Below are 19,966 nucleotides of genomic sequence, written 5' to 3'. Positions count from 1 at the left end.
CATATGTGTTTCTTCCTCCCCCAGCCTAACCACACACCCCTCCCCTGGGGAATGTCCAGACGCGCTACTTTATTTGATGGTATGTTTAAGAGGCCTCTATTTGTGAATCTAAGAGCACAGGTGGGCACACAGATCTTTAACAAGGAGTTTGCCTAAGGAAATAAATCCAACTTTAAAAGACTGTACACCATCACAGCTATTTTATAGAGGGTACGCTGCTGAATAGGGAAGCCAGTATATAGGTCTGTCTTTCCCACCCACCCATCCCTAGCTCAGCCCTTGATTTTTAGGCAAGAGACACTTTCTTATTAAAAATCAATCAGGCTCTTATCTAAATCATACTATTGCAGCAGCCCTTATTGAGAGTTTAATCATCCCCTTGTAGGACACCAGAAGATTCATTAGTAAATACATCTATAAATTTAAAATACTCTAATTCCAACCACTTAGTAACCTAAACTTAATTAGGAACTCAACAAAGTTAAGATGAAGACAACAGTCTAGCAGCAAGAGGGGGGCTTTCCAGTCTTTTGCATTGAGGGTAGGGATGTGCATCAGGGTCAGATACGTTCGATTCGGTATTCATATTCGTCGGGCCCCAAATCCATTACATCCGTTTTCAGGGGACCCCAATGTGTCCATTAGTTACATATGGGATTCGTTTCCCATTAAAGTTAAAAAAAAAAAAAAAAAAAACCATCCGAACCCTTTAAACTTAATTAACTACAACCCCCACCCTCCTGACCCCCCCAAGACTTGCCACATGGTAGGAGCACAAGATGGCACCAGTCGTCCATTGCTCCTACCATGAGACAGGGGCCGACCAATGGCACCGGTAGCCCCTGTGACATAGTAAGGGCAAAGGCTATCGGAGCCATTTTGAATACCGGCAGACGATGGCCCGAGTGCAGGAGATCACTCCAGAAGCCCCGCTGGACCACCAGGGACTTTTGGCAAGTTTTGGGAGGGGTCAGGAGGGTGGGGGTTTTATTTGTTAATGATACGTTGCATTCGTGGGGGTTCGCCATTCATTTCAGAACCCCACGAATGCAACGAATAGGGACCTATACGTTGAGGATTGCGCATTCGTTCAAAACAAATGCACATCCTTAATTGAGGGTCACATGTATGATTTTTTACCCACCGGTGAGAGAAAGTATGTATGCACCCGGTGCAAAGAGCTCCTGGCTCTCAGCGAGTCCGATCTTTGGAGGCTAGAGTGGCAGACCTGGAGGAGTTGAGGCAGACAGAGAGGTACATTGATGAGAACTTCAGGGACATAGCAGCCAATTCCCAAATCCAGTCTGGCAGCCCCAGTGCTGCCTTGGATCAGAAAGGTCTCCCAGTTGGAGAGCATTACCCTGATTTGGCAGGAAATGATCCTGTAGCAAGGACCTGCTCTCCAGGTGATACATTGTCCTTTTCCACTGAGGACGAGTCTCCCAGGGCTACTGCCCAGGAGGGAAGGGTTAGGTCGGCCATCATAGTTGGTGATTCAATTATTAGAAATGTAGATAGGAGGGTGGCTGGTGGACATGAGGACCGCCTGCTAACTTGCCTGCCTGGTGCGAACGTGGAGGATCTCGCGCATCACCTAGATAGGATTATAGACCATGCTGGGGAGGAGCTGGCTGTCGTGGTACATGTGGGCACCAATGATATAGGAAAATGTGGGGGAGAGGTTCTGGATCCATCTTTTAAAATGGCACGGGCCATCCATTGCTCCTACCATCTGACAGGGGCCGGCCAATGGCACCGATAGCCCCTATCACATGGTAAGGGCAAAGGGCCATTGGTGCCATTTTGATTAGTGTGAGCCGATGGCCCGAGAGCAGGAGATCACTCCCGGGACCCCCGCTGGACCACCAGGTACTTTAGAAAAGTTTGGTTTTTTTTTTTGGGGGGGGGGGGGGTCGGGAGGATGGGGGGATTCTAAATAATGAGATTTAAGGGTTGGGGTGGGTTTGGGGGTTGTTTTTGTGTGCCCTTTCTTTCCACCCCACCCCCCCAAAACGATAAGAGAACCCCACAAAGATTTTGTGGGATTTTCCTATTGCTTTCGGGGACCCCTGATTCCTGACGGATGATAAAATATCGTACGATATTTTCATCCATCAAAAAAATGATTCACATCCCTAATCAGAAAACCTATGAGGAGAGGCTGAATAATCTGAATATGTATACCCTGGAAGAAAGGAGATGCAGGGGAGATATGATACAGACCTTCAAATGCCTGAAAGGTTTTAATAATGCACAATTGTCAAACTTTTTCCATTGGAAAGAAATCAGTAGAACTTGGGGTCACTAAATTAAATTTCAGTAAGGACAACTCAGAAACAACATCAGGAAATATTTCTTCACAGAGAGGGTGGTGAATGCCTGGAATGCCCTTCCGGAAGAGATGGTGAACATAAAAACAGTAAAGGAATTCAAAAGGGGATGGGATAAACACTGTGGATCCCTAAAACTAGAGGATGGAAACGAAGAAAAGAGTGCATGGGAGTAACTTGCTGGTGTGGCAGTTACTGCCCTTAACCAATAAGCCTACATACTGTTAATGCAACTCCATCAGTGCTCTCTGCTTCAACGCCAGGGGAAAAGGGGAATGGGATTCAGACAACCAATAAGGGCCCTGATATTTACAGTCTGGGAAAACTGATAAGCATGGGGGTAATCTGTATGGGATGGCAGATACTACCATAAACGTGCTGGGCAGACTGGATGGACCATTTGGTCCTCTTCTGCCGTCATTTCTATGTTTCTATGTAGTACTTTTAAGCTTTAAGTACATAGACCTAAGAAGACAGCATTACAGTAATCAAGCAAAGGAAGAATAAATGACTGTACAATGGTTCAGAAATCTGAGGGATATAGCAGAGGTTTTAAGCCACGTACTACTCGAAGTTTGTAGAATCCGGATTTAATAACGACCTTAATTTGAGGTTGAAAAGAGAGTTTGGAATCCATATAGAAACCAAGATTTTTTTTTACATATGGAGAAATCGGAAGGACAATGTTGTCATTACACAGTGATAAGAGAATTGAAGAGTTAGTTAAATGGTGAACAATCAGTAATTCTGTCTTCAAGTTTAAAGTGAGCTTGATATGAATTGACCATTTAAAATTCACATAAAAATCTCTACATAGATGGTATAGCAAACATTGATACTCAAAATTTTTAAATGTTTGTATGTTTTGACTGAATATTCAATACATTGGAAAAAAAAAAGTTCAGGGAAAAAAAGCAGAAAAATACATTATACAAGTGAGAGATAATTATCCCAGGAATTTTCACATGCGATACCAGACCACTATACCTTTTACTGAATTAGAGGTAAATGTTCCCTGCGAGTTTTCAGACATTTTCTGGCATTTTGTACTCGCAGCTGCAGTGGATGAGCTAACTACCAGATAATTTTATATTCTGTGCTGGAAGGGGGTTCCTGGGAAACATTTGTTAAATTATTCTATGAAACTAGGGTATCTCCCAGGTATGAGAGAGTCCTTTGGTAAGCAGCTGGCACTACATTGCTGTCTTTAAGCAATCTACATTGTCAGTTTTTGACATATTCTATAAATGCATGCAGAAAGCACAGCTGAAGTTTATATTTCTATATAGTTCTTCTCCGTTTTTGGGGGTGCATTCCACTGAATGCAGAAACACTGAATGTGACAGCATGTAAGGGCCCATCTAAGTCTTCTGGTTTGCATTCCTAGTGCAATGCCACAGAACCTGGTTGATTTCTGGCTTCCATCTCATTTCTTTGCAATTAACGGATCCCTCTGTGCTCTCCCTCTGCTTTTAAATGAGAAATAAATAAAAGGTACTCAGAGCTGAAATGCTACCCGGGACGTAAACAATTCTCTCACCTCTCTGACTTCACCGAGCTGCCCAGGATACTGGCTTTTGGCTCTTCGTGCAGCAGCAGGCGACTTGTGATGGGTGATGGTGACGACGCTTTGCCCGCTGTGTGGCAAATGTCTCTGGCTGCCAGGGGATACGGAGTTGGTTGCTCCATGCGGAAGCAAAGAGACATTTCTAGTTCTTGAGGAGACTGAGCCCTAGAAGAAGCAAGAGAGAGAGAGAGACACCCTGAAATGCAGCACTGCTGTAGGTGTATAAAAGTTTGACAGTTTATGATTTAAAAACACGTGTCAAAAACTCTCATCTGGAAGAATCTATAAATATTTCCGGGCACTGCCAATTTTCTTTTTCCCCCAGAAGACAGCAGGTCACTTAACGGATGCAGTCATCCTGTACAGTATGGAGGCAGCTCATCTGTGAGTTCTGAAGCACTCAATAAAATCTGTTAACCGAAAAGTCAACAAAATAGTTGAGTGGATGTGATGCCTTTAATAGCCTAGTGCGTGTTTTAAGATGCAACTGTCAGCACTACTGAGATATTATCCCCAAGCAACATACTTCTCAACATCACTACAGATCCTTACATGGAGAGAAGTATAATGGCTGTGCGCAGAGAAGTCCTATGAGGCAAGACTTAAGTACCTAAATATGTATACCATGGAAGGAGGTGGAGATACGATAGAGGCATTCCAATACCTCAAAAGTATATGTAAAAGGGGTCCCACATATTGTCCCTGACTGGAGTACATCAGCAGATTCAACAGCCCTGCATGTAGAATGTGATAGAGTAGAGAAGGAGTGTTACAAAGTTTGGCATTCTCCAGCGGGAGGCGACAGGCATTTAACAAAACAACTGTGCCCTTGTGGTGCAGGGATCTTTGGGTTACCTCTCTGGCTAAAAGAGGTGCTGATGGGGTGACCTCTCTCCGGGGAGAGGACTACCGGTCCTACCTCCTGTCCTGAGAAGGTGACGGGGGCCCTGTTCAGGTACCCAAGCCTTCAGGATTGGAGGGGGCTTGTCTTGGGGGGGGCCTAAGAGTGGATTCTTGAGATATTCTGAAGATTCAAGGAGGTGGTCTCTGAGAAGAGGGGAATTAAGCTCCCTACTCTTTCTGTTTGCGAGAGAGATTTCAGAGAGATTTTAGAAAGAGGATTGTCCTTCATGGGAGTCAGAGGGAAGACTGCCTAACAAGGGGAAGTCCCAAGAGCAGCTGACTGAGAAAAAGAATCACCCAGAGGCTCATCGGTTTTGTAGACTGGAAGAGAAATACAGAGTAAACGAGAAATGCAACCAGAGAAGCAGATATTGAGGAGAAGAGCCCAGGGAGGGAATACCCGTCCCAGAAAGCTTAGCTGCCAGAGTATGCAGCATTTGCTATTACTGAGATTGCATTTTTGTGCTAATGGATTTCGTTTTTTTCTGTACTGAATGTACTATGATATAGTATACAGTCTGTGGATTCTGTTTTCCCTGCAAACAAGTAACCAGTAAAGGATCTTATTTTTTAAACCGTGTGGAGTATGTTTTTTGTTCTCAGTGGATTGGTTGCAGAGGAGCAGCAGGTGAGACAAACCCTTAAGGGCCTTGAAAGACTGACTCTTTCACTTCTGTGCAGGAAGAACCCGGAAACATGGATCTGGTCCTGGCCCATGACCTCCCATATGAGCCCCCTATCTGCCTAAAAATGATGGGCAGGGAGCTACCGCTAAATAGCATCCAGATGCAAACCTTTATCAGTGCGAAAGAGCTTAGAAAACAAAAGAAACAGGATATTAACGTGAAGGGGGACGACTTGGAAGTAACAGAAGGAAATATCTTTTTGGTTGATGCATGGAGTTGGTGGGGCAAAGAAAGTATCAAAACTCGGAGAGATTCTGAGGCTCTTACTGGAAGGAGGTACTGGGAAACTACAGTGCAAGGTCACATGGTGACACCCCCTCATCATTGCTGCTCTTCTACCACATCATACATGGCATTTCCATTTATATTTGCTGTATTGGCCAGAATATGACGGTTCCTTATAGTCAGACCAATACAACGCTATCAGCCTCTGCCACCAGGAGATATTAGACTCCACTGGGACCTCCTCGGCAGCAGTCTTCAAGCTCAATGGGATAGGCTGGGCCAGGGCCACCTCAGAGGCAGTCTCTGGCCCTGGTGGTGCCAAGCTGCCACAGCAACAGTCATCAGTCTTCAGTTCTAAAGACAAGGTAGGTGTGATTCTCACATGGAATAACAGTATATAAAACAAATAAATAAAACAAACAACTCTTGTCTTCTAATCAGGCAGATATGATATTGGACTTTTCTGTAATATTTTTATTGTTTTGTAATTTATATCTTGGTAGAAGTCCCAGTCTGTGACACTCCCCCCCACCCCCACCCCCCAACCCAAGGACTATTGCTGTAATGGCAGGGTTAGGAAGGGTTTATAAAATGGGCGAGGAAGGAGAGGATCCATGGTGTTGCAAATGCAAGCTGAGCGGGAAGCCCAAGAGGAACAAGAGAAAACAGTTGCGCCCCAAAGAATAAAGCAGTAATATGGTTTTAATTGTTCAAAGTTTAAAAATAAATGTAAAAAGGAAGAGGACAAGTTCAGTAGTAGGAAAGCAAGGGCAAAGCTGGAGATGAACCAAGGCCTGCAGTACTGTAGTAGGTAGGGAAAACTGGGAGACTGCAGGGGTCTCTAGTCGGCCTTCTTGCATCATCAGCTTCAATGTTTTTACCACAACAGGGAAAAGAACACTGCATGTGTGTGAGGGCGCACTCGTGCGGGCATCATTAAAGGATGCAGTGCACCCAGAGGCTTCAGGATTTTATTTAACTCACCAAAATTTCCTAGACAGAACTCAAATCTCTGGGTGCCATGATGCTGTATCAAAGTTCCCTTTGTCTCCCCCCTCTTTCCTCTCCTCTGGTGCCAGGAGGGCACTAGAACCACAGAAGACCTGTCAGGTCAGGAGCAGGAAAGCCGTCCAATCGGCTGCTGCTTTCCCCCTCCTGCTGATTGGCTCATTGGCCTCACCAGACCCAATCCAGTGCACTCAGAAGCACTTTCACCAGCAGCAGCCAAAAGAGGGGAGAGAAGGAGAAAACAGAGTAAGGGGGGAGAGACAGCACGCATGGGGGGAGGTGAAGGAGCAAAGGGAAAAAAAAGGAAGGCAGGGTTCATTTATCTGTGAAAGGGAGGGGGAAGAGAGTCTGCACAGCTCCCCCCACCCCCACCCCGATCTACGCTAATATTAGTGTGAGCTTCAAGCATTCCCAGATGTGCCTATAGCGTCTTCCATCATGCATCCATTTCTGAGACTCCAGGAGCCCTCAACAGTGCCAGGCTGAGAACTCCGGACCCCCAATTGCGGAAGAGCTTCTCAGAGTAAATGTATAACATCACTTCGTTAAACAAACTTAAGAAACAAAACTCTAAATCCATTCAGTGACGGTAGACGTCATTTAATGGCTTTCATAGGGCCAGATTTTGAAAAGCGCCCCTCACATACCGGATGGCATTAACCCCCCGGCCTCTCTTCGACTGTGGCAGGATGGGATCCGCCACTGCTGGGTGGGTGAATCTGGAGGTGCCCAGGGCGGCCCCTCCCCAGGTGACTGCCCATCTCTCCCACACAAAATCCAGCCCTGGCCTTTCATTTTCTATCTGTTGGTTTGCTTCGATTTTTAATTTTGTTTTAATTTTATGGTGAACATCATGTCATGTAGTTTCCACGTGCGAATGGCTACTTTGCATGATTAAACAATGGAAGCGTCCTGGAAGCATGACACAGCCGTTTCTCCAATTAAAGAAAATGAACACAACCTCGGACAGGAACAAACACTAATAATGTAAAAATAGTTTTCTTCATTTCCGTTTTCTTTTCATGGGAAGGCAGATGCATTATATATTTAAAGCAGCAGGACAATCCTCTACTATAGGCATGCAGAAGGGCTGCAGGATCCACTTTTCACCGAGCAGTCCCATTTGGCAGGGGGATGAGGACAAAAGGGAACTGGAAGAACGACCAGCAAGCCCTCCGTCTTCCTCCTCTCCCCCTCATACCCTGAACTACCGACCGAATATCAATTACCTACTGGGTGCCCTTTCAAAATCACCCACTTGGCGCTCAGGGACAAGGTGAATTAGTGCAATAAAAGCAGAGGGGGACCATCGCGCTACCTCCCTTTGCTCCCAGTTCCTTACTCTAGTGCCACCTTTTTCCTTCGTTAAGCGCGGCTTCTATAGAAAGGGACGTCCCCCATGGTTCTTCACTCCCCTTCTTGTCCAAAAAGGCTGTCTCTCTCCACTGTTGGCAACATGTGACTCTGCTGCGAGCAGGAGACACTGGTCGGGGAAGGAGGGAAGGGCATGAACACTATATCTGCCCTTTGGCTTCTTCCACAAATTAGATCCCAGTCTTCTCTTTGCAGAACCTTCCAATGGTACTCAGGCCCAATTATCAAGTTCAACCACTGCAGAAAGCAGGAAGTTGTTAAATACAACAACAACAACAAAAAAAAGTAATCCAGTTAATATTTTAACAATGGGAAAAAGTGAGCATTTCCACGGAGGCGTTTTTCTGTGCATGTAAATGACTCTTTCCTGGCTGCATCCTACAGTTTATCAACAGATGGCTACACAGCGGAGACCAGTCGCCCCTGCAGGGGTGACTAGTGATGGTCTTACTTAGGGTAAAGAGCTCCCTACTGGGCCTCAATCAAATTACACATCAAAGGCAATTTGTCCAAAGCACACGCCACATCTGTGCCGCGGGACAGGAACGGACATTTTTTAATTGGAAGGAGAGCTGCCCTTCATTCTGAATGCTTTGCATCTTGGCAGCCTGTTTTTGGCGGGGCTGGGGGGAGCTGACCGGAAACATGCCAGAGTTAAAAATATGGTTTCATTACTGTTCAAAGAAGCATTTTCTCATGCAGAAATCTCGGTGATAAAAGGAAATTAGCTAGGCATCTATCCCGTCATGGGCCAAAGCAACTGGAATGGCAGAGTCAGCTTTCAAATCATACTTTCATGGTCTCTCTGCCGCTGGACGGAGTTTCAGCGACTTTCTAGCTAGGGAGCAAAGCTGATCTTTCATAATAATAAGTGCTCCAGTTATTTTTATGGGGAGGCCGGTAATCGTATATTTGATCTCCAGAAGATTGGCAAGGCAGCATGAGCCGCGCACGGTCTGTTGGGTGAACGTTGCTGCTGCTGCTGCTGCTCTTGCTCACGACGACCTTCTTAGTAGGTGGCATAAATCTTTTGGATGGCATCAGTAATACATCAGGGCTCCGTCAGTTTCTCCCGAGAGTTTGTGCCTCTCATACATGCAGAGCTGTACAGTGCGCATAACAGCAATTATAAATGTGACAGGCTGAACGGCTACCTGTGACGTACAGTCCGGTGGGAGAAACGGAGCAGAGGTCTTGTCAGCAGCGTCTGCCCAGTAACAGCAAATCATTTCCTATTTTTTTTATTTTACTGGACAACGGTTAAAAGGAAAATATACTACAATTTAATTTAGATTTTATAACTCGCCTTCTCAGGCAGACTGCACCAGGCAATGTACAAAATCATTTAAGCAAGAAAGGTATATATATATATATATATATATATAAACATTTGGACGGACAGTATTGATTCTACCAAGCACTAATAACCAAGAGAGGAGCACGAACAAAATGTGGCCACAAAAACAGGCTTTGCAATGACCTTTAAAAGGAGCTATTCAACTCCAACAACTGAAAAGATCAGTGAGAACAAAATGCTCCTACTTGGGGGGGGGGGGGGGGTAGGGTATTTTATTTTCTGGTTCAATGAACTCCCTTTGGCCCGGGTTTAAACAGTTTCATGCCCCCAGTGGGCTTGCATGGCATTGAGCTATCATCCCCACATTCTCCACCCATGCCTAAGACCCTCAAACTAGATCGTAACCGATGCAAAGCTAAACCGCACTAGAAGACGATCATTTCTCTTTAATACTCTCTTTCGGCAGGGAGCCCTCTATGTGGCCTCTTTTCAGCTGAAGGCTGGGTATTAGCAGAGGCTGCTAAAGAAGCAGGGGGGCTGGACCACCACTGGGGCAGGAACTAATGCGCTCTTGATGCATGCCAAGTTGTGAATGATAAAAAGGGAGAGAGTTATTTTCTCCTCTTGGGAGGAGCTGGCAGGAGTGCTCTACATTAGAGCCCTTCGTCCTTAAGAAAGTGTTTCAATTGAGTCACCTTGGAGTAAGGATGTGCACAATCATTTCTTTCATCTTGATTAGTGCACACTAAAAAACAAAACAAAAAAATTGGGTGCATTAAAACAAACAAAAAAAAAACTAATAATCCAAAAAGATGCACACCTCCTCTGGTTAGTCTGAAGTGCTGCTCTAATGCAGAGCATGGAAGCACAAATCATCCTAGGTGAGCTACTAACTTCTTTAAGGAATACTTTGAAAACCTACATATTACCACAGTGCTCCTAGAATTTCCTATCTTCTGAAATCTACTGCTCATCTTCTTTCTGATTTAGATGAATGTTCGCTTAAAAAAAACAAGTTTCATGGCATTTACAATTTGTCTGCCCTGTTTGTTCTATTTTAAAATTCCAATCTGTTTCCCCTGATTCTTCCTTCGGCGTTTGTGCATGGTTTTCTTACTGTTATCCTACAGATTACTACAAGCTCCTCTCCAAGTTCCCATGCTGGCACTCTTTTTCCTGGATATCCTCTGCTTCCCAGCAGACCCAAAACGCTCCATATTGGCCTTTTCAGTTCCTCAATTTCTGGGGTTTTTTTCCGCTCCAGCCCAGTTCCAGTTCCTACTTACCTCCAAAATGTACACAAATGTAGTCTACAAATCAGTTCTGTGCCGGAGCAAAAAGAATGACAAAAAAAGCTGGTCCCAATAGGTGTCACAGTTGTGAACCTACTAGGCCCACACCAGCAGCTGACTGACAATGCCCTTTGCTGGGGCTGGGTTAAACCTTCACCTATACCAGCCCTGTTCCCTGTAGATTGGGCCCTTGGGTTCCATGGACCGGCAGGACTTAGGGAAGTGTCCCTGAGAGCAGTCATAGAGAGAAAGTATCCAGAGACAGACTGAGGTCAGGACAGGCAGTGGTTTCCGCCACTTGTAGTAGAAGCTTGAATGATCTTAATCAGGCAACCCCTGAGACTCAAGGCAACCTTAGAGGGTTGCAGAACTCACTCTCAATACCAGGGCTAATTCTCCCTTCTTTCCCTAGGTAGAGGGTAAACTCCTAGGCCCTGTACATTAACTGCATTCATTCTCTTCCTCTGGGTGCCAGTAAAGAAGCAGGAAAATGCAACAGTGTCCCAACATAAAAACTTTAAGGTAGAAATAGTTTGAATATGAAAACATGGTACTCGATACAATTCTCTCTCAGATAAAGCAATTCAAAACAGAAAATCTGTGATCCACTGATCTATCCCTCAGGGTCCCTTCTTCAGCCTGTGCTAGAATGTGAAGCCCGCTGGAAACGGGAACTCAAAAATCACCCTGCAGAGTTACGTGCAAAAGCAATTTCACCTTTCCTTTTATGCATCCCACAGAGGCACGTCCAGGGGGCGAGAACATGATTTCTGGTTCCGCTTTCGATTTTTTTTTTGGAGGTATACGCTCGCAGAGATAATACCTGCTCCCGAGCGGGCATAACATGGAGCATACATGTCCGCACTGACTCCGCCCCCACCCGCCAATTTTCAAAGCTGATTTATGCGCACAAATCCACTTCAAAAATCCGGGACGAAGTCTGCAGAGGAAACGTACCCCCAGACTTCAGCTTATGGAGGGCTGTTTGACGATGAACCTACAGATCTCACAGCATCACCGTAATAAACAATGCTTACACATTCAAATCAGAGATTTAGGGGGGGAAGATTTACTAAGCCTTGGTATTTTCCCTGGAGGGAAATATACTGCAGCATTCACTAAGCAAAGGTACGGAACACTAGTGCAGATTAGTCAATCCCATGGTATTTTTCTCAGCGGTAAACGATGCAGTCTAGGAACGATAACGTGGCAATGCAGCACAATGTGATGGCGGCCCCCACATCCAAGGACCGACATCTTTTAAAGGGCCCACATGGGCAGGGAGCCGCCCCAGCCCCGTGTGTTCAAAGCCTCTCTCCTGCCCCCTTTTCTCACGCAGCAAAAATATAAAAATTAAACATAAAGTCCCACCTTATGAACAAAAACATCAGGGTCTTCTTTACAAATTTTCCCTGTTGGAATATAATAAATCCTAGATGTTACTGGAAAAGAAAGTAAAGATTTATCTCCTGTAGATAAGTTGCAATTAAACCTAACAGAGCTTTTAGAAACATCCCAGAAAGATCAGACTGTACCTGCTACCCTAGTGGTTTCCTTTCTAATGGAAGCAGATAAAGAATGGTCACTAAAAATGTTTTTCAGACATAGATCTGAGCTGTTTTTAGGTTGTAAGGTGAATGTATTTCCTGATCTTTCCAAAATGACTCAAAAAAGGAGAAAGCAATTCCTAGTTTTAAGATCTAGATTTTTGGAAATTGGAGGGATGTTTTTGTTGAAATTTCCATGTAAGTGTTTAATCAAGTATCAAGGTCTATCTTATGTCTTTTTTCAGCCAAATCAGCTTACAGCCTTTTTGGTTGGGAAAAATCCAATACCTAGTAGTTCTTCTCCTATTTGATTAGTGATAAGTAAGACATAAAAAGTTTGTTTATTGATGTTATAGATCAACAGTGTTTCAGTTTTCATTTTCTTCTTTGAAATTGCTTAGGCAAAAATTTTCTTGTGGTAAAACTTGGATCTCTGATTGAGGACTTGGATAATGATACAATAATCTATGTTTATAATAACTAAAAATTCCTGTGTATTAATGTTTAACTTGTATTTTGTTTCAAACAAGAAGTGTTTTCTTGATTATAAATTGTTTAAATTCAATAAAATATAAATTAAAAAAAAAAAACATCAGGGTCCCCCCTCCCACCAGACCCCCTACTCCGAACCCCTCACCAATGCCCCCACATTCTTACTGGGTGTCCCGGTGTGCCAGAGTGCCCCGAGGGCTCCAGCAGCTGCATTTTCAAAATTGTACCCTGCCCATCTCGTGTGCAAAGGGTGCATCTGAGGCCAACAGGCACCAGTCTGGAAAAGGAGCTACTGGAGCTGAAGGTATATGGGATGCTCCAGCATACCTATGGACCACCCATAAAGCACAGTAAGATTTTAAAGGTATCACGGAGGGGGGGTGGGACGAGGACTCAGATTTTTTGTTCAAAAGGGTGGCGCTTGGACAATGGGGGGGAGGGCCAGAGGCAGGACACGGGTCGCGGAAACTTTAGTTTTAATTTTAATATTTTTCCTACTTGAGGATGCAGCAGGGAACAGGATAAAACGGGTCTCACTAGCCCGCCAGGGCTTTGGGGCTGCTTGGCCCCTTTAAATAAAGGCTACAGGAGCACTGGATCATACATTAGCAGTCCAATGCTTCCGGGGAAAAGTTAGCTATACCTTTTGAACTGTCACTTACCATCTTGCCAATCCACTGCAAGCAAAGTTACTGGATTTCTGTGTGATTTGTGAATAAGTTAATGAGCTGATTTGCCTGCATTTGCATATATAGCAGCTCATTTAAATACCCACGTTGTGCAGGCTTTAAGGAGTAACAGATGACACGTGGAATTTCAAATTCTGCGAGTTATCTGTGTTGTAACACCTGTACCGTATGGTAAAGCATTATCCTAGCTTGATAAATGACCCTCAAAGTTCAGCAACTTCTGCAAGGGCAAACAAAGCCACAAAATATGTTGTGCAAGAGGAACCTGTTTTTTGATTTGTTTTATTTAAAAAAACAAAAACAAAAAAAACCACTATGGGACCTTTGCCCAATTTTAAAGTTTAGCACTTTCAGGGAAACCACACATTACTTTCTAAAGAAATAATTGCTTGTACATTTTTTTTTTGCAGTGGAATTTCTTTCCTGTTTTGAAGTTGTAGGGAAATTAAATTCTTGGATAAAAATGTGCAATTTTTCAAATCTGGTGCAAACAGACTTGCAGACATCTTTGTACTATTTTTGGCCTACTTTTTCTTGAAATCTGGCACCAAAGGGGGAAAGAACAACTTTGAACGTAACCAAGGCCAACCTAATGCCAGCTCAGTATAAACCCTGCACTCAGCCCACCGAGACGATAACCTTCAGAATATCGAGGTGGAACAGCATCATTCCGTTTCTGGTCAGGATCACTTTAATTTATTGCCTGCCCCCATTTACAGCCCCAAAGAGTTAAACAAACCCGTCTCACAGACTCCGACTGCTCTGACTTCATATCAAGCAATTTGCAAAGGGTCAGCCCACTATTGCTGCCTCTACATTTACAGATGGTACCCAAAAGTTAATGAATCCCTTGATTGCGGAGAATTAGCTACATGAAATCATACTGACCCCTCCTCTTTCCGGTGAGGAACCAGGGGATGTTTCTGGAAATGTTGGTCTGCCTTTAGATGAATTGTCTAAAAAACAGGTCATTTACCAGCTATGAGCAGGTGTGCTCAAGGCCTCACTGGGCATCCTTGTGAAGTGTTGCTTAAGTTCAAAGCAGTTCAGGCAAGTTCATCAGCTGTTTTTCAATCACTGCCGCTTTGCAGGGATTTGCATTCATTTGAAACAAATGAGTCAGTTATGACTAATGCGGTGACTCCATTTTTGGTTCGGTTTGTTGTTTCCAAAAACTAATGGATGGTGCTTCCATAAATGCCCCAAATTTTTTGTTTCATTCATTTTCAGATACATTATAGTCGATGTCCCCGGCCATGGGAGAAACTGCATAATTAGCTTGTTGCTACATATTTTACAATCTGCCAAAGAATCCACATTTCTGAAAGCTTTCACACCTCTTAATTCAATCTTTTGAAGACATCTGCAGGGAGCCTGCCTGCCTGCTTTCAGTCTCAGCTCTCTCTAACTCCTGCTCCAGCCCTTCCCCTCCCAAACAGCCTGCAGGGAACCTTCTTCTGTTGTTCCCCCCACCCACCTTCCTCCTTATCAAATAAAAGATGATTTTGATATATTTCCTGAATGGCATGATGTCCCTACAGAAGAATTTCATCTGTATACAAAGGTTCTTGAACCTACATATGTGGCCATTTCCAAAGACCTGAATGTATTTTGGAAGTTTGCAGCTGCTTGTGTTCTTCAGCTTACAGAGAGGGTGTTAAATTCAGTTCATCGAAGCCTTGAAGATTGGCTATTGCTCACAAGTTTCAGCTTGTGTCAATTCAACCCCTTTTTGTGTCTGTCACCATATGTCCATTATATGTGCACATATTTTTCTGTGTAATTAAAATGACAAAGTGCTGATGTTGAGGGCATTTTTAGCATACAGAAACTAATATATTCTAAAAGATGACAAAGATTTTCTCAATGTAGGGAACGTTTGGTTTCCCTAACTAAAAGGAGTGTGGAAAATTGACTGGGGAAGGAGAGGTTTGGGGTTTTGCTCCCTGTGAGAGAGTGCACAGGAAACTCCCTCAAAACACCTCAAAAGGACCTGCCACAGCTATCTGGACCAGTCCCAACCCAGCAAGGGCTAGAGTGGATCCCTGCAGTCTGGGAGAAGAGACCAGGGCCCAGAGAGATAGGGGAGCCCCAGGAGAAAGACAGAAGCCTTGAGAAAGCGAATATAACTGAATTGTAAGTTTTATTTTCACAACTGTTTTGTTGAACCACGTGAAACAGCCCAGTTGTTTTTTTTATGCTTTTCGCCGATAAAGAAGTATATAAATATTTTTGCCAGAGTCCAGCCTAGAGTCTGTTCTCTGGCTAGTCTTGATCGCTTGGTACAACATATGGTGATAGCAGTGGGATCCCTGTTTTAAACAAGAGCCCACAGAAACAGAAAAGAAGAAAAAAATGTTTTTTTCCCTTGTGGCCTGGCTGCAGGGCAGCTTGGAAATTCATTACCACAGGCCAAGGGGGCTAGCCTCGCCTGAAGCAGCTAGAGTAATACAGTTAGTAGCGGCTGGACAAACCAGAAAGGTTTTCTTTTTCCGGACTTACACGCCTGCCTATTCCTAAGAGACTCACACCTCGGTCCTGCCAGCCCACAGAACCCAAGGGCTCAACCCAAAGGGAAAAGATTTGGTATAGGTGAAGCTCCTGACCCATCTCTTCTCATCCTAAGTCCACCAACTATTGGTGAGGACCTACAGAGAAGGCTGTGGTGAGGTTGAGCCAACCTCACCACAGCAACAAGGATCCACGAGTCTAACAGATGCAATGTTGACTGCAATAGAATGCATAGTTAATATTAAGTCTCCATCTACTAAGGAAAGTTTGCAGTTGGGTTTTACAGATTGGAAAGAATAACTACCCAAAATGTTTTGTACAATTTACCCAACTTGCCTTATTAGTGGCTAGACTTGTGATTTTGAAATACTGGATTTCTGAAGTATTGTCATTAGCTAGAAAAGGTTTTATCTCAAATGCAAGAAAGGAAAAACTGGATGCCAAATTCATACAAAACCCTAAAGATGATCAGAGAGCATGGCATATACCTCTGTCACAATGGTTCTCAAACTTTGTTTTTCGCCCCATTAAGAACCCCTTTGGCTTCTAACTAAATTTTCTGGCTCCTTCTTTTTTTTTTCCTGGCCCATCAGCTACCCATTAGCAGTGGCAGCGGCAGCAGTAGTAAACTCCTTTCTCTGGTTTGTTGGTAAAACTGGGAAGTTTGATTTTGCTCATCCTAAAACAATCAGAATTTCTGTTGCATATGAAAGTGCCTCCTCTAAAATTCACTTCTTGTTGCCCTGAGCCCATTCTGCCCAGTTCTTCAGCTCTATTCCCATTGCAATCATCCCTTCCATCTATCACATCCTCGAGTCTATCACTCTCCACTGCTACTGTTGTTGCTGCCTTCAAACGTGCTGTAATCGAGCTACTCAAAAAAACCCTCACTGGATCCTACCTGCCCTGCCAACTATTGTTCCAGTTCCCTCTTCCCTTTTGCTACTTAAACATGTTGTTTACTACTGCTGTCCTGACTTTCTTTCATCTCAATCGTTCACTCAAATCTGGTTTTCACCCTCCACAGAATTAGCCCTTGCCAAAGTCTCCAATCACCTGTTTTATTGCTAAAGCCAAAAGGTCTTTACTCTGTCCTTATCCTCCTTGACCTATCTGCTGCTTTTGACACTGCTGATCACCTCCTGCTCCTCGATACTCTGTCCTCACTTGGATTTCGGGACTCTGTCCTGCCTTGGTTCTCTTCTTACTGCTCCCATCGCATTTTTAGTGTTTTCTTTCTGGCAGATCCTCCTCCTCTACTGCCATTCCGGTATCAGTGGTGTGCTTCAGGGTTCTGTCCTGGGATGATGTCTCTTTTCCCTGTATACTAATTCCCTTGGTGTTCCCATTTCCTCTCATGGCTTTTAATACCATCTTTATGCTGATGATTCCCAGATTTACCTCTCTATACCAGAAATTTCATCAGAAATGCAGCAAAGATCTCAGCCTGCTCGTCCGACATTGCTGCCTGGATGTACCACCACCACCTTAAACTCAGCATGGCCAAGACAGATCTTATCATTTTTCCCTGCCCAAGCCCACTTCCCCTCTTCCTCCATTTCTGTGAATAATACTGTAATCCTTCCAGTCCTCTCAACCCGTAATCTTAGTCAACTTAGACTTCTCTCTATCTCCTTCTCGCCACATATCCAAAACACTGCTAAAATGTGCAGTTACTTTCTCTGTAACACCACCAAAATCCATCCCTTCCTTTCTGAAGACACTACCACAAAGTCTATCCACTCTCTCACCACCTCCCGCTTAAATTACTGCAATCTGCTCCTCACAGGTCTCCCGGTGAGCCATCTCTCTCCCCTACAATCTATCCAAACTCAGTTGAATGATTTATCTTTTGGCAGAACATAAGAAAATGCCATACTGGGTCACACCAAGGGTCCATCAAGCCCAGCATCCTGTCTCCAACAGTGACCAATCCAGGCTGCAAGTACCTGGCAATTACCCAAACACTAAGAAGATCCCATGCTACTGATGCCAGAAATAGAAGTGGCTATTCTCTATATTAACTTGATTAATAGCAGGTAATGGACTTCTCCTCCAAGAACTTATCCAAACCTTTTTTGAACCCAGCTACTCTAACTGCACTAACCACATCCTCTGGCAGCAAATTCCAGAGCTTAATTGTGCGTAGAGTGAAAAAGAATTTTCTCCGATTAGTTTTAAATCACTACACCCATATAACCCTTCTTCTCAAATCTCTACATTTAATCCCTATCAGTTCCCACGCACAGTTCAAGCTTGTTTTACTAAAACCTTCACTCTGCAGTTCCTCACTACCTCTCCTCTCTTATCTCTCTCTACATCCCTCCTCGTGCACTCCACTCATCAGGCAAGTCACTCCTATCTGTGCCCTTTCTCCTCTACCACCAATTTCCCATGCCATGCTCTCTACCTATCTGCACCATATGCTTGGAATAGACTTCTTGAGCTAGTGCATCATGCTCCCTCTTTCCTCCTGATTAAATCCCTTCTAAAAACCCACTTTTTTTAAGGCTGCTTTTAAATCTTAACCTTTGATTGTCTTACTTAAAGTCACATTAAGTTTTAACCTTTTTCTTAATAAATGAAATTGCCCCATATGTTTGTCTTTATTAGACTGTAAACTACTGAGTAAGGACTGTCTCATGTGTTTTTGTACAGCACTGTCTACATCAAGTGTTAAGTAGCAGTAGTAATAGTAGTTAGTGTATTTCTAATATGTGACTGCTAAAACTGGAAGATTATGACAATGCTATACATGTCCAGTTTCTTCCATACCTCCAATTTCTATTATATATATATATATATATTTTTTTTTTTTTTTTAATTGTACCTCCACTTGGATGTCTCTTTACAGAATATAAAGTTCTATAAACTAAACTAAACTATAAGCCCCTGCTGCTCATACTATCCAAGACAGAATAATAGGCTTCATGAAGGGTTGGTCTGATCCAGTTTGAAAATTATTAAGTAGGATGGAGAGATCTAAAAGGAAAATAGGAAGAAAAACGGAAACTAAGATGGTAAGGACATATGAAATGCAACAATAGAGTGAGAAATATGGAACGAAAGGTACAATGTCAGCCATTTAAAATGATTGGTAATCCATGGAAAACTCTGAACATTCATAAAAGCTTGTAATGGTCTCTAATGGCGAAGGCTGTGGCTTGCCATGAATCGTGGGGTTTGGCACAGACTATCAGAAACTAGAAAGGGACCAGCAGTTTAGGAAACAGCAAACTGGAAAGCGAAGAGACCTACTCATCTTTCCATGGCAGAGACTTGTGGTATTTGTTTTCAATTATTTCATCACCTTCTCTGTCTTGCAGTATTCTCCTATAGGCCACCATTCTAAAGACCTCGGTGCAATCAAAGCCTGTAGAAAAATTCATTCTAACTCTATAAAATGCATCAGGACTTTCCAAATCTATCCTGGGGACTCGGCAGCCAGTCATGTTTTCAAGATATCCACAATGAATATGCATGAGGTAAAAGTTGCTTATACTGCGTTTGCAATGTACGCAAATTTATCTCCTGCAGAGTCATTGCGGATATCCTGAAAACCTGACAGGCTTGGGAAGCCCTGCTTTACACTTAAGTTGTGCCGTGCCAACTCAGACTAAAAGTGCATCGAGCCCAGAACATGAAACTGGGAGTCAGTTTCCATCCAGAGATAGTCAAAGCCCAAATCTGAATCAAACAGAAAATCTGTGGCAAAACTTGAAGACTGCAGTCCCCAGCCAACTTGAAAGTGCTTGAACTATTCTGTAAAGAAGAATGGACAACTGCCCCAGCCCACTGAAAAGTTGATAGACACTTATCCTAAGTTACTTGTGCCTGTTATTGCTGCAAAAGGGGCTTCCACCAAGTATTTAGCAAAGGAATTTAAAAACTTTTGGAATATTTCTATAATTGCTCTTTCACGATGAAAGTGTAGAATATGTTGCATAGATCAAGGAAACAAACTCCTATTTTAATGCATTTTGATTTGTATTTATAAGACAGCAGAGTGTGAAAAATGTACAAAGGTGTGGAGACTAGCTCCTCC

The 19,966-nt window shown here is 43.6% G+C and overlaps 1 protein-coding gene and 1 long non-coding RNA gene across 2 annotated transcripts in view; one reads left to right on the top strand and one right to left on the bottom strand.

The window, feature by feature from the left end:
* OSBPL10 (oxysterol binding protein like 10) overlaps nucleotides 1–19,966 on the bottom strand; it is a 494,148-nt gene that overhangs the window by 317,849 nt on the left and 156,333 nt on the right. Inside the window, exon 4 of the mRNA XM_029589416.1 lies at nucleotides 3,871–4,062. Coding sequence (XP_029445276.1) covers nucleotides 3,871–4,062 — 192 coding nt within the window. The remainder of the gene's footprint in view (nucleotides 1–3,870; nucleotides 4,063–19,966) is intronic.
* The window catches only part of LOC115084485, a 127,230-nt gene that overhangs the window by 5,219 nt on the left and 102,045 nt on the right, over nucleotides 1–19,966 (top strand). The gene's annotated exons all lie outside the window — the stretch shown is intronic.

Source organism: Rhinatrema bivittatum, chromosome 2, assembly GCF_901001135.1.
Source record: "Rhinatrema bivittatum chromosome 2, aRhiBiv1.1, whole genome shotgun sequence".
Lineage (NCBI taxonomy): Eukaryota > Metazoa > Chordata > Amphibia > Gymnophiona > Rhinatrematidae > Rhinatrema > Rhinatrema bivittatum.
The sequence above is the reverse complement of the archived record's forward strand: the minus strand, read 5'-3'. Positions and strand labels throughout refer to the sequence as shown.